The following is a 13,793-nucleotide window of genomic DNA, read 5'->3' on the forward strand; positions in this document are numbered from 1 at the left end:
TTAGAAGCAGGGAAAGGACGGCTTAACCCTGGAGCAGCAGGCATTTGCCATCTGGCGGTGAGGGCTGGGGGTCCCGGGTCTGACCGGAGCACAGGGCTGTATAAGCAGTGACTTTCTGATAGCTGGGGCGGGGGGGGGGTCTTGCATAGCTGCCAGAATCACTTGGGTAAGTAAGTGCCCCCTCCCAGGACCAGGCGGGAGAGAGAGGAGCACTGGCCTGCGAGTTGTGCAGCTCTGGTTCTCTGCTGGGCTCCGCCACCCTCATTTCCTGTGGCTCTGGGAAGGGTCCCCACCCCTCTAGTTTGCAGGTCAGAGAGACAGGCAAAGGTCTTTTATCCACTGGTGCCTTTCCCCAGGGAGGGGCCCAGAACTGTCCAAGCCCCCTCACGTGGGGGCAGGAACCCATCACCAGCCTCCCAGGGTGCACCTTAGCAGGCTGCTGGCTGCTGGCCTAGAAGCCGCTCAGGCATCCCGTGTGGGATGCACCACAGTGGGTTAGCTTAAACAGGCCATCGCATCACACACTAGCACCGGGCCTGGTCCCCACTGAAGGGCCAGTGCCTTCCTGTGGGTGTGCATCCCGCAGGGCCAACGGCAGGAGTAGAGACAGCAGGAGTCTTGGGCAAGGAGGTGGTGGTGGACCGTGGGCTGTCGTAGACGCGGCTCGCCGTGCGTGTTCTTTGCGCTGCAGCATGTGCAGCCGGAGACAGCGGGCTTGCTTCCTCGCAGAGCCACCTGCTGCCCCTGGGCTCGAAGGGTTAACAGGGAGGCGCCTCATCTTTCTGGAAGCTCTTAGCAGTGCCAAGAAGAGAATTCAGGCAGGTGTGGGGCCCAGACCACCAGCCTCCTGGAACGCCGGGCCGTTGCCGTAGCTGCATCTCGCTGTTTGCGTCTGGTCTGGGGCTTTGCCGTGCTTCCCTCCCTTTCCTGGGGCTGTTGGTGAGATGTGTGCCTGCTGTCCCGTGCGCGCCAGGCCTGCCGTCCCCAGCCCCTACCTCCCAGGGCTGCCGCGTGCTGCTGGAGGAGTGGCCTGCTCGGTTCCTCCTTTTTCTTTTCTTTTCCATGGCTCCTAGGAGGTGGGGAGGACTCCAGCAGGATTTTGGTCCCTGCCACCCACCAAGGTCTAGAATGATGGGCCTTGTGCTTTCGGGACCCCAAGGATGCGTCTGGGCCAGAACCTCGCCAGTCCAGCAGCGGTCACCGAGGGTCTTTGGGGGAGGACTGTTGGTTTCACTAGAGACTGTCTGGGAGTTCAGTGTGCAGCGTTTGTGACAGTGGGTGCAGGAGTCAGGGGCAGGGGACCATGCTGCTCCAGGGCCTGGGAGTGGAACCGGCCCCTGCTCATATGAAACCTCGCTACTTCTCGCACCAAAACGTCTCCTTAATGACCGGCTTTCCCCACAATCGAGGCTCTGGCTGAGTCGCTGGAGCGTTGGGGCTGACAGCAGAGCCCTCAGGGTCTGTGTCCCCACACGCGCACCTTATCTTAGGCAAGCACTGTTCCGTTTCTCAGGCACTCTAGGGAGTGCCCTGGGTGACAGCCTAGGAGAGGGCCTGCCGCCAGGGGGGCTCTGCTCTTGGAGGAAGATGACGTCATCCGAGTGATGGTGACATCCGGCGGCAGCTTCCAGCTCTGCTTCAGAATGTGGGGCTCGCTGCCTGTCCTCCTCTTGCGGGACGACTGTTGCTGTCTTACAATGCCAGCTTCCGGATGACAAGTCCACGGTCAGGGTGTGACAATCAGGTGAAGAATCCACCTGGTCGAGCGCAGTGTAACCATTGGATTGATTGGTAACCGGAGACGTCTCTCGTCGCCAGGTTCCACCATTGGCCAAGCCTCAAAGCCAGCATCGCCTGAGCCCAGTCTGTCCCCGTGACTTCGCCCTGAGCTGTGTGCAGTGGATTAACGTTGGGGGGTGGGGTGTGGATTAAGAAGGACCCTGCAGTGGCTCCTTTGCTCTCTCAGGAGGGGGTGCTGCTCCCCTCAAAGGACCCTGGAGAGGGGGAGGGAGGGAGCAAGATTAGTGGCCCTGGGAGCACAGTAATTCCCAGTTGCCGGCTGGGAGGCCTGGAAGGAGCAGGCGGCTGCTTCATCACTCTAACGAGATGTCACATGGAACAAAAGCTTTAGGGGTTTTATTTAGCTCCTAATCCGCACGCTCAGCACACCGAGGTCCATGTGAGTGCACGGGCCGGGGAGGGGCCCCGCGCTGAGGGCCGCCCAGAGCAGACCTCTCTCGGCCATGGTTGGGGAGCGAGGCAGAGTGACCGCGAGCGTGGCGTGCTGTCTGCTCAGGTTTCCAAGGATTAATAATTCAGGCCGCACTTGGAAACAGAAAACCCCCGGTCGGCTGCCCCTGCCCTCCCAGAAGGGCTGGCGTGAGGCCGGGGCTGAAGATTTGTAAAGGAAGCCCTCCTCCTCCCTGCGCCTCGTCCACGGCCATTGTCTTCCCCCATGCCGGTTCCCAGCAGGCACACCAATATCGGTCGTTCTCAGAGCTGGGATGCTGCCGGCTGGTACGAGGGCCCTTGGGACGGTGCCGAGTCCCTGCGGCCTCCCACCAGGAGGAGCTCTTTGACCTATGGAGTGGGAGAGGGGCCCTGGGGTGAAGTGACAAACTACCGACCGCAAGACGCTGCCCTGGCCGGCGTGCCCGAACCCTGCCTGTACCGGGAGGCCTTTTATAATTCAGTCACCTCCAGGAAGGGCTCCGCTCCTGACTTCGCCTTCTACGACAGCAGGCAGGCGGTGATGTCCGGGCCAGGCTCCCTGCTGCCGCGGGACTACTACAGCGACCCATCCAGGGGCGTGCGGGGGCCCAAGGAGCCTCCCTACTATCGAGACCCGGGAGTCAGCCGCCCGCTGCCCAGCTACGGAGCACTCAGCGGCCGGATGCCGTGGGATCAGGTGCAAGGCCAGTTACCTGCCCTGCAGGACGCCGGTCCCCTGTACCGGGATCCTGCCGGTAAGATGATCCCACAGGGGCAGCGGACACAGAGCAGGGCCCCATCTCCTGGACGGTACGGACGGGAACTGCCCGACTCCAGGTATGGGGCAGAGCCACCTGCCTACCCCCACAACCAGCTCTTCAACGACATTGGCGAGAGACCTGTGGATTCGAATCCCGTCCGACAGACGGCCCCGACCTGCCTGGTTGTGGACCCCGGCTCGGCTGCTGTGCCCGAGGGCAGCGCGGGGGTGACTGGAGGGATCCTGCATCGGGGCTACGGCCCTGCCCGGGAGAGCATGCACTCCAAGATGGCCTACGAGAACTACGAGGCCGACCCGTCCACGGCGCAGGGGGCCGGCGGCAAGAGGAGCGTGCTCCCCGAGTTCCTGGCCTTTCTGCGGGCAGAAGGGGTGGCCGAGGCCACCCTGGCGGCCCTGCTGCAGCAAGGCTTTGACAGCCCCGCTGTCCTGGCCACCCTGGAGGACGCGGACATCAAGTCTGTCGCCCCCAACCTGGGCCAGGCCCGTGTGCTGAGCCGCCTGGCCAACAGCTGCAGGACCGAGATGCAGCTGCGGAGGCAGGACCGGGCGGGCCCCCTGCCCCGGACACGGTCCAGCAGCTTCAGCCATCGGAGCGAGCTGCTCGCCGGCGACGCTGCCCCGCACCCCCAGCCTGCGGGGCCTCTGCACGTGACATCCCCCCGAGGAGCCGATCCCGCCCGTCGGCCAGCCAGTGCGCCTTCACAGCACCTCTTGGAGACCGTGGCCACCTACTCAGCCCCCGGGGCAGGCGTCCAAGCCCCCCACTTCCCTTCCAACTCTGGATACAGCTCTCCCACTGCGCTGACAGCACGCCCCGGCCCCACGTATCCCCCGCAGGCTGGTGTGGCCTTGACTCACCCCGGCACCTCCAGCCCCCTTCACCCAGGCCCCAGAACCGCCTACTCCACGGCGTACACGGTGCCCATGGAGCTCCTGAAGCGGGAGCGCAGCATGGCCGCCTCTCCGCTGCCCAGCCCCCGCGGCAGCCCCCAGCTCCTGCGGAAGCCCGGGGTCCCCGCGGAGCCCTCTACCCTGCCGCCTGTCAGCCAGAGCCTGCACTCGCCTCACTCACCATACCAGAAGGTGGCACGGAGGACGGGGGCCCCCATCATCGTGTCTACCATGCTGACACCAGAACCAAGTACGGCACCCTCCCTGCCCTGGCCGGGACCCTGGAAGGACCAGGGTGGGGTGTGGAGGCTGAGGCAGGGGGTGGTAGGTCCTTAGGGGTCAGCTTTGGAGAGACCCGGTGCGTGCGTGGCATCAGGCCCTTCTTGCCAGCTCCCAGGCTAGCCGGCCGACGCAGGTTCTCTTGGGTTGAACAGATCTGTGGGCTGGGCCGATTGGGGTAGCAGCACCTCGCTACGCCCGCACTGAGCCCACGTTGCTATTTCATGGTGTGCTGGATCAGGTGGCCGGGACCCGCAGCTCCCCAGGGCGGCCTGGGCTCTGCTTCCCTGGGGGCGGCGCTACGCAGGCTGGAGTGTGTTCTCAGGAGCCTCCCATGTGCACCTGGCTCGGCTGCTGCAGGAGGAGTGGGGAGGTGGGGGTGGGGCGTTCTAGCATAGGAGCCCACGTCCTTGGGGTCTGCCTCCCACGCTGGCACACGAGGATTCCCTACTGTAGAGCTGAAGACGTGTGCTTCCCTGCTTGTGGGCTAAACAAAGCAAGATGTTGAACCCCCGTAGAATTCCCTGTTCTGAAAAACAGGTTTACCCTGTAGTGGGAAATGCTTGCTAAGGGGAAGGCTATGTTTCCAGGTAGGGAGAGGGAGGATAGTCCAAGGTGGCTGTCTTCAAACCAGGAGCTGGGCGTGATCGACCGCACGGCTCTGCTTCGGTACTGTGAGTGGGTGTGAAGCACTAGAATCGTGTTTGAGGACGTCAATCCGTCCGCTTCCTCGCTTCCCCCTCACCTCCCCAAAGTGTGATTTAGCGACGTGGATCCATTTAAAGTGACTTTCCCTGAACACCTGGCATCACAGGGTAGAAGTGGCAGGGTGATGGCAAGACCTCGCTGTTTGCAAGGAAACGGCTCTCGGGGTGCTGGGAGCAGGGTCTTGTGTGCCCTGAGATAGGGCACCGCGTGGATCTCCCAGACTGGCGGCCAGTGTCGCTTCTCGCTGTGACCGCTCGTCCAAAAGGGGATGAGCACCGAGCTGGGGTTTTTGTTTTTCTTTGCTCTAGATTCTGTTGTATTTTTTTTTAAAACACTGCTGCTCACATAATTCATTTGACTTTTCTTCACAGTGCGTGTGTAAGAGGGACCGTCCGGTCCCTTTCCTGGGGGCCTGTGCCTTCCCTCTCACCGGCAAACATTCTTTCTTTGCAACCGAATGATTTGCATGGCGATGACATTTGTTGCTCCAGTAATTTCATCTGATAATGGCCGGGCTTGCAAAGCGGATCTGAAAACATATTCCTTAATTATGTGTTGCTAAGCAACGGGAGGGTTTGGTCATAATCACGGAAAGATTATCTCCTCGGTGGAGTCCCGGGAAGGTTTAGCTCAAGGAGGACCTGAACAATCGCCTTGTTTCCTTCTCTGTCTCGCACTGCCTCCCGGCACAAACAGCCGCTGTTATTTGGGTGTGGGGGGAGTTTGTATAAGTTGTCTGGCGTGTGATGGACGACGCTGTGTGCACACTGAGGATGCTGGTTTTTATTTCGTTGGCACGGCTGCAAGCCTGCACCAGTGACTTCCTCCTTGGAAGTCGGCCGGCAGATCCACGTCTCTGTCAAGTGCCGGGTCCCCGGGGGCGGGGCGCGGCGTGTGCGGCAGCTTCCTGGCATCTGCAGCAGGTTCGGGTCTGTTGGAGGCCGCAGAGAGTGCGTCTCCAGGCAGTCCCCAGACAGAGCGCCCGCTGGCCACCTTGCCTCTGAGCCAGGAGGTGGCGATGTGGACATTCCCCCAGGTCGGGATGGGTAAATGCTCGCTTTGCTTTCCACACTCCCCCTGTTTGCACCCAGGCTGCAGGAGCAGGGGCTGGGCATGGGAGGGGGGGTTTGGGTTTTTAACAGGTTTGCTTTTCTCATTCCAACAACACCGACTTTCTCTTGACTGGTTTTGTGCGTATAAATAACAGACCCATGTAGCCCACCTGGCTTGCTGCTGTGGCCCTGAGACGCACTTGGCCACCTGTGGCTAAAGCCACAGAGCCTTCCAGCTGTCACACATGGTCACCCATCACCGGGTGGCTTGCGGTTGGCCAAGCCCTGCCAGGCACAGCCGGCTGGCCACGGCCATCCTCCTGACACAACAGTGTGGGTGCCATGTGAGGCGGGCAGCCCTGGCCCAGTGTGGCTGGACTTTGTCCATTTGTCCCTCAGGCCCCTGGGCTTAATGCCACTTTGGGACCCCTTCTTCCCTCCCGAGAACTCCTGGGTGGAGAGGGGGAGCACACAGGCGGGGGTGTCAGGGAGGCTGAGGGTGGTGATAGTGTTACCTGTCACTGGTTGATTGCTACCGTGGTGTGCAGGTGTGACCGAACACCTGCTCTCCTGGGTGGGGTTTCTTCAGCCCCCTCCGCATGGGAATGGGGGTGGCGCCCTCTGTGCCCCGTGATAGTTTGCGTGTCTTTGGCTGAGCCTCACTCTACGCCTGATCTCTGGTGGGGCGGCGGTTGGGGGCGGTGCTCACACTCCAGGCAGCAGTGGCTGAGGAAGGTGAGGTGTGGACAGCACCCGTCACCTGGGAGCGGGGGCACATTTGGGGAGTGGCGTCTGGGGCATCACCCCAGCTGGCCCTGCAGGCGGTGCGGTGATGTGAGCCCGGCTGGGGTGGAGATCCTGCAGTCCTACTGTGTGCCGGTCAGGGCATAGCACGATGCAGCTTGCAGCCTGGTCCCGGGTAAATGCTCTCTTTCAGCACTGACAAGCTCGGGCCGGGCTGAGACACAAACCTTGTCTCCAGTCTGGGGGCTGCAAAGAGCTCCTGCGTAAATGAACCGTCATGTGACGGTGACAAGGACAGGAACAGGGACACAGGTCGGCACTGGAGCCTGGGGTGCCAGGGTCATGCAGCCACTCCTGCGTCCCTAAGGGTGTGGTGGCAGGGAGGCAGGAGGAGCACGGGTACCCAGCAGTCGGGAGTCCCTCCCAGGCCACATGCAGCCGGGTGGGCTGTCTGGGATGCCCCGCGGCATCTCTGTGCTTACGTGACCAGTGTCCTGGATGGACCACGCGGTTCCCAGGCGCTAGCAGTTGTGCCTTTCCTAGCAGAATCCTGACCTGGTCACGAGATGTGGGTGCGCTGTGCCGGCCTCTGTCGGCTCCTGAGCCCGCCCCATGTTTGGAGCCGGTCCCTGCACGCCTGTGAGCAGCCAGCACACGTTGCTCTCTGTGTCTGTGGAGCTCCTGACGCGATGCGGTCCCGTGATTCCCACCGGGTCCTCACCACGGTGATCTTGTCCTCCCGTCACGTGCTCCTGTGCCGAGGCGCTGGTCTGGCTCGCGCCCTCCTGCCCAGGCTGAGCCTGGAGCCTGCACGTGGCAGCACTCTGTTTTCCTGGCCCAAGTGCACTTTCTCGGGTCCCCATCAGGCTCCTGGGAATTGGAGTTCAATGCCGCCCCCTGTGGTTGAGTGCAGGGCTCGGGTGCACCGGCTCTTCTGCCTACTCTGTGCTTGTTTCCCTGCTTGCCAAAGGGGCACAGAGCCCGAACCTGCCCTCCAGGGCCTGCTGGAGCAGCGTGGAGAGCCGGGGAAGAGGAGAGCCGGTGCTGAGCCCACCCAGTCTGCTTGGCTTGGCAGCGGCTGGTGTTTTTGCCATCACCGCTGAGCCCCAGCCTCTTCTCGGCAGGCCAGGGGCGTCCCTCGGCTGCCGCAGCCCTCGGGAGTGGTGGAGGCGGGACGTGTCCTCACTGTGGCACCTTCTGACCCTGGGGCCTGGGTTCTGTCCATGGACCACATGGGGTGAGCTGAGCCTGGACGGAGGCCAGGCCGTCTGAATTTACTCTGCAGCCCAGAGCTTGTTCTTCCCCCAAAGTGGTATTGGGGATTCCTTCGGTCCACTCACAGTTAGGGCGTTTGCCGTGGTGTCACCCCTGTACAGGGACACATGCTGGTGAGCAAGGGGTGTGGTCTAGGGACTCACATCCTGGGGCGTGGCCCCGCCTCCTGGGTTTAAGCCCCAGGTTCCCCGTCCGTCGGGCAGGACTGCTGGCCCTACTTGGTTGGGTCCTTTCTGCCTCCTGGTGCAGGACACAGCAGGTGCCTGCTGAGGTTAGTTCTTCCTGAGTCCTGCTGGTTAGGTCAGAGGAGCTGGCCGGTGTTTTGGGGAGGGAACGTCAGCCAGGCCTGCTGCCCAGGCATTGGCCACTTCTGCCTGTGCTCCTGTCCCGACCCTCAGCCATGCTCTGCGCCTTCTCATCACAGATTGCACTGCACCTGTGCCTGGAGTCGCGCCCCGCGGGGGCAGGGCTGTGTCTACATCATCAGCTCCCCCAGGGATGAGTGCGGGGTCCTTGCAGCAGGTGCTGGTGCTGGCCACGGGGAGGGGTCTCCCCTGAGATCGGCCAAGCCAGGGGCACAGGTGCCAGAGCAGGAGCCACCGCTCGCTGTGTGTATGTGGCTGTGAACAGAGGAACCTGCCGGAGCCCCTCTCCCCTGCTGCTCCTCAGCTCTGTTTCCCAGTGTGCCTGCCGCCGTGGGCGCCTTGTGCCCTCGCTGGGCTACGCAGGTTCCGTTGTGCTGGAGTCCAGCTGACGTGTCGGGCAGAATTTGCCGGGTTTCCTCCCGTGCTGTGGTTCTGAAGCCAGGCCCCCTGATCTGGAGTGAAGACAACTTAACTGCTGCGTCTAGAATTTGCATTGCTTAATCCAAGATCATGATTGTAACTCCCGTGTCTGACCCCTGAGAGTTTGTTTATGGATTAATTTAAAAGGCAGTGCTGTGGGGCCGGCGCTGTGGTGAAGCAGGTAAAGCTGCCACCTGCAGTGCTGGCATCCCATGTGGACACCAGTTCGAGTCCCGGCTACTTCGCTTCTAATCCAGCTTTTTGCTGTGGTCTGGAAAGCAGTGGAAGAAGGCCCAAGTCCTTGGGCCCCTGAACCACGTGGGAGACCCAGGAAGAAGCTCCTGGTTGGCACAACTCCAGCCCTTTGCGTCCATCTTGTGAGTGAACCAACAGATGGAAGACCTCGCTCTCGCTCTCTGCCTCTCTGTAACTCTGATTTTCAAGTAAACAAAATCCTTAAAAAAAAAAAAAAAATGCTGCAGAGAGAGAAGGAGAGACAGAATCTTCCATCCCCTCATTCATTCCCCAAGTGGCTGCAGTGCCCAGGGCCAGGAGCTCATAGCTTCATCTGTGTCTCCCTTGTGGCTGCACACTTGGACCATCTTGGCTGCTTTCCCAGGCGCATTGGCAGGGAGCTGGAGTGGAAGTAAAGAAGCCAGGACTGAAACCAGCACCCACACTGGGTCCGCGCCTCACGGGCAGTGGCTTAATGTGCTGTGCTACAGTGCTGTCCCCTACTCCTAAGAAAAATAAGGTTTTTGCTCCCACACTGACGTCTTCGAGTCATTTTAATGTAAGGTTCTGTACCAGAGTACTCCAGACAGCTGTGGATGGAGCAGGCCTTTGTCCTAACAGCTAAGAGGCGCAGCTCCCTGCTAATGCAAATGCTGTGGGCAGCTGGTGAGGCTGGGGAGAGGTTGGGTACCTGCTGCTCTTTCCACCGGGTTCCAGACCAGCTCCCAGCTTGGAGCGCTGGGCCTTGAATTCAGAATCCTGTGGCTCAGGGACTATGGGCTGGACCCAAAGGGTGGACTACACTGCTTGGGAGGAAGAGGCTGCCAGGGGCCAGGAAACGCTGGAGCTGGCAGATGAGACTGGAGGGAGCTGCAGCCAGGTTCCCCCCGGGGGTGGGGGACACAACCTCCGCATTCCAAATCAACCCTAGCCTGTCTTTAATCTTAAAATAGTGTCACACTTAATACCTCGGGTTTTATTCCGAGGCACTGTCTTAAAGCTGCTCCCTGAGCCACCTGTCCACCTGCCGCTGCTGTGGGGTAGCAGGCCCTCCTCCCCACGGTGCCACACGGCCACGCCTGCTGGTTTGATGATGAGTGTCAGGTGGGGCTACGCTTACTTGCCAGCCTCAGGATTTGGCCACAATCTTGGAAACCAGGAACCCTATGAGAGCAGCTCCGGTTGTGTCTGCCTTTCTAGAAACCAGAGTCACCGAGTCCAGCCAGTGAAGGCCGGGCGTGCTGCACTACAGGCAGGTGTGTGGACGGAAGGTGTGTGAAGGAGCCAGACGCCATCGCTGCTCACAGTGCGCCCTGCGTGATCCAGGCAGGGCTGCCTTGAGGGGAGCGTGGTTCAGGCTGGGGAGGCCTCACATGCAGGGCCGAAGGGACCCTTGCTGCCTCCCCCCGACCCTGGTGCTCTGTGAGAAGCTGGGAGTCAGGTGGGCCGGTGCTCCCACCTCCCAGGCTGTCTTGCAGGTCTGGATCCGGTGAGGTCTGCTCCACTAGGAAGTGGAGGGGCGCGGGTGGGGTGGGGAGAGTTTGGGGACCTCCGAGGTGTTGTCGGGTGTCTGCCGTGAGGGCGGCTGGGGGACTCCAAGAGGCCTTCAGCCCACGCAGGCTCTCCACGGGTGACTTACAGTGGTCAGCTGCTCCTTCGTGTGGTCACCGCCCCACGTACCGGCTACTTCTGTCTCGAGCCGGGGTGACCTGCGCTCCTGGCCAGCCCGGCGCTGGGGTCGAGGCTGCTGTCCATGGTGTTGGGCTCAGCCGCTGCCCGCTGGGTCAGACCCGGTCACCACCTTTGCTCTGCCGTGGGGCAGATCCTGAGGGCTGCAGAGCCGCGCAGGCAGCAGCTCCGGCTACTTTTGTGTCTGAAAACCGTGGGCTTAGCTCAGCGTCCAAGAGAACAGGCAGAGGAGTCCGAGATGCTGCAGGGTAACTGCTCGTGGCTGGGTCCTTCCTGGTCCGCCTTGGTCACCGCCCCCAGGGCGGGTGGTGCCGGCTGGTATCCGCCGAAGGAGAAGTAGCTCCCTGGAGTGAACGCAGTCTGATGCTGTTTCGTAGCTATGGTGTCATCAAGGCTTGGTGGGCATTCCAGGGGCTCCATGGGATCCTGTGTGCTGGCCTCCAGTGTGACTGCGGGGACAGCGGGTGATGGGCAAAGGCCAGCTCTGAGCTCTGGGCTTCCCAGGGCGCACATGGAAGCTGATCCCTTTCCTTCCGGACACAAACTTGGGCAGGGTCCCAGCTGAACTTTCCTCATCCCCAGCCCCCTGTGGACCCTGCACCTCGCCCACACACCCACCCCCGCCCAGCAGCCCCGGCCTCTCTGCGTTGCCATGCAGGGCCTGTGGCCAGGATGCGACTCTCGGCTGCCCTCCCCCAGGTCCAGCCTGAGGGGAGGGGTGGGGAGGTTTCTGAAGCAAAGGGGGATCAGCCGATCGCTAGGCAACCACCTGGAGTCCGTTACCTGGGTAACAGCTGCGGGCACCCACGCCAGCTGGACGTCTTGGTGCTCGTGGCTCTCTGCATACTCGGATGGCTCTCTGAGGTGGCCGCTGTGTAGCCCCCGACGCGGGTTCTTACCATGGTCCTGTGCTCTCTGCCAGCATCCCCAGCCATCGAGCCGGGTATCCTCACCCTTTGGGCAGGAGGGGCTGGGGAGCGACCACGTACTCCCCACCCCCATCAGTGACTGCCCCCGCCCCCAGGGTCCCTGGAGTCAGGTGTGGAGGAGGGGGCAGCTGAGGCAGCCCTGTGGGACTGGCCGTGTCGCCGTTCCGTCTGCAGAAAGGCGGGCGGGGAGCTCTGTGCCTCAGTTTCCCCTCTCTGCTGTGGGGGTGGACAGGTCCCTGGCAGTCTGAAGACCACAGACTCAGCCCCCTGAGCCCACTGAGTGTGGAGGGGGGACGTTGAGGGCCCTGGAGGCTGACTGGCCGCGCCCCGTCCCTACTCGGCGGAAGTGCACAAGGCCGCCCTTGGCACCGTCCAGTTTGCGCCCACCCTGCCTTGGGGACGCAGAAGCAGGCCTGACACCAGGAGCCCTCAGTGTGCAGGCGTCTGGGTTGGGCAGCTGCTCACAGATGACTTGCAGCCCCGGCCTGGAGTGGAAGGCGGCCGTGTATGTGGCTGGGTCCTCCCAGGTGTGGTGCCCCGGCGACCCCAGCCTGCTCCGCCTGGGCCAAGGACAAAGCCGTTCCTGAACACGGTGTTCCCTGCAAAGCCTCAGCCATGGGGCGGGGACGTCAGGGCGTCAGGAGTCCAGGTACCACCCAGCCACAGCAGGTGCCGCTCCCAGGACAGGGGAGGGCACCAAGGGGAGTGTGGCCTGCGCACGGGGCTGCTGCTTGGTTTGCTGGAGCCCGCACTGCCACCTCGCGTCACTCGGGCTGGAGCACCTCTCGTTCCTGCCAGGGTCTGTATGGGAGGGAGAGATGACCCGGGGCCTGCCAAGGCTGGCCGACTGAGGCACAGAGGTCCAGCCGGGGTTGGGGCCCTGGACGGCTGCCACCAGCGCCTGTGGGGACATGCAAAAGCCTCAAGGGACAGCAAAGCTGTCTGCTTCAATTTCTAAATGGATGGTTTCCAGTTTGACAAAGCAGAAACACGCATTGCCCCGTTGTGGCACCTCCCACGCGTGCTGCAGGCCTCCCGCGCCTGGGGGCAGTCCGAGACAGGAGCGGCTGTGCGTCCCGGACCCTTGCAGGTGGGCATTGACAGAGGGGTGGTGTCTGCCGGAGACACGCACCTGTCGCTCACCGGGCCTTTGAGAAGCTTCCTGAATGGGTCCCGCCGGCCTCGGCCTGGCACACACATTTCCCACCGCGTCCTCCCCTCCTGTCCCCGCCAGCGCAGTGAGAGGGGCTCAGTCTGCCCAGCACCGTTTAAACCTAGAAACAGGGTGCAGACGCCTGAGGCCCTGCGGTTTGGCTTCCTCCCCTTGTGTATGCGGTGCTGGTGCAGGCAGGGACGTGGTCCTTTGCTGCTTCCCGCGGGCAGCTGGGGGTAGGTCCTCGTTCCTTGGCCCGAGCTCTCCCTGCTAATAGGCTTGGCTCCACCAAGCTTGTAAGCTGCTCCTAATGGGGCCCCGCAGATGGTGTCTGGGAGCCACACTGATCGTCCCTGGTTGTCTCTTGGGTGCGTGACCTACTGGTTGTCCTATTCCACTTTATTCTGGGGTCTGAGTGCACGGAGCCAGGCAGGACAGGTGCTGCCCTCCCCATCTACCCTGCGGTCTCAGCTGCCTGAGGTGGCCCAGGGGATCCCCAGGTTATACCCTTGCCCCCCGTGATGGAAATGGCTGGCCCGCAGCTGCAGCAGGTGCTGGGGCTGTCTGTGGCTTTGCCCCCACCCACCACACCTTCTTCCTCCCCACAGGTATCCGCCCCCAGATCATGAACGGCCCCCTGCACCCCCGCCCCCTGGTGGCCCTGCTGGATGGCAGAGACTGCACCGTGGAGATGCCCATCCTGAAGGACCTGGCCACCGTGGCCTTCTGTGACGCGCAGTCCACGCAGGAGATCCACGAGAAGGTGGGCCCGGCCCCGGCAGGTGGCCACAGCCGGCAGAGGGAGGGGCGGGCCCTGACTGCTCTGCCTCCCGCCGCAGGTGCTGAACGAGGCCGTGGGCGCCATGATGTACCACACCATCACCCTCACCAGGGAGGACCTGGAGAAGTTCAAGGCCCTCAGAGTGATCGTGCGGATCGGGAGCGGCTACGACAACGTCGACGTCAAGGCTGCCGGCGAGCTAGGTGAGCTGCCCCGAGCTCCGCCATGTGCTCCGAGGGGAGGGCTCCGGGGGGGCCGGCGCAGGTGTGGCTGGCCAGCCC

The 13,793-nt window shown here is 62.6% G+C and overlaps 1 protein-coding gene across 5 annotated transcripts in view; it reads left to right on the plus strand.

The window, feature by feature from the left end:
• The window catches only part of CTBP2 (C-terminal binding protein 2), a 121,086-nt gene that overhangs the window by 101,078 nt on the left and 6,215 nt on the right, over positions 1 to 13,793 (plus strand). For 4 of the 5 annotated variants that reach the window (XM_062214933.1, XM_062214936.1, XM_062214932.1 and 1 more), the window contains 2 exons: positions 13,340 to 13,494; positions 13,571 to 13,715. In XM_062214933.1, coding sequence (XP_062070917.1) covers positions 13,340 to 13,494; positions 13,571 to 13,715 — 300 coding nt within the window. Of the gene's footprint in view, positions 1 to 2,440; positions 4,134 to 13,339; positions 13,495 to 13,570; positions 13,716 to 13,793 lie in introns of those variants that run through there. The other variant, XM_062214931.1, reaches the window with a different exon arrangement.

The sequence above is a fragment of the Lepus europaeus genome, chromosome 17 (assembly GCF_033115175.1).
Source record: "Lepus europaeus isolate LE1 chromosome 17, mLepTim1.pri, whole genome shotgun sequence".
Lineage (NCBI taxonomy): Eukaryota > Metazoa > Chordata > Mammalia > Lagomorpha > Leporidae > Lepus > Lepus europaeus.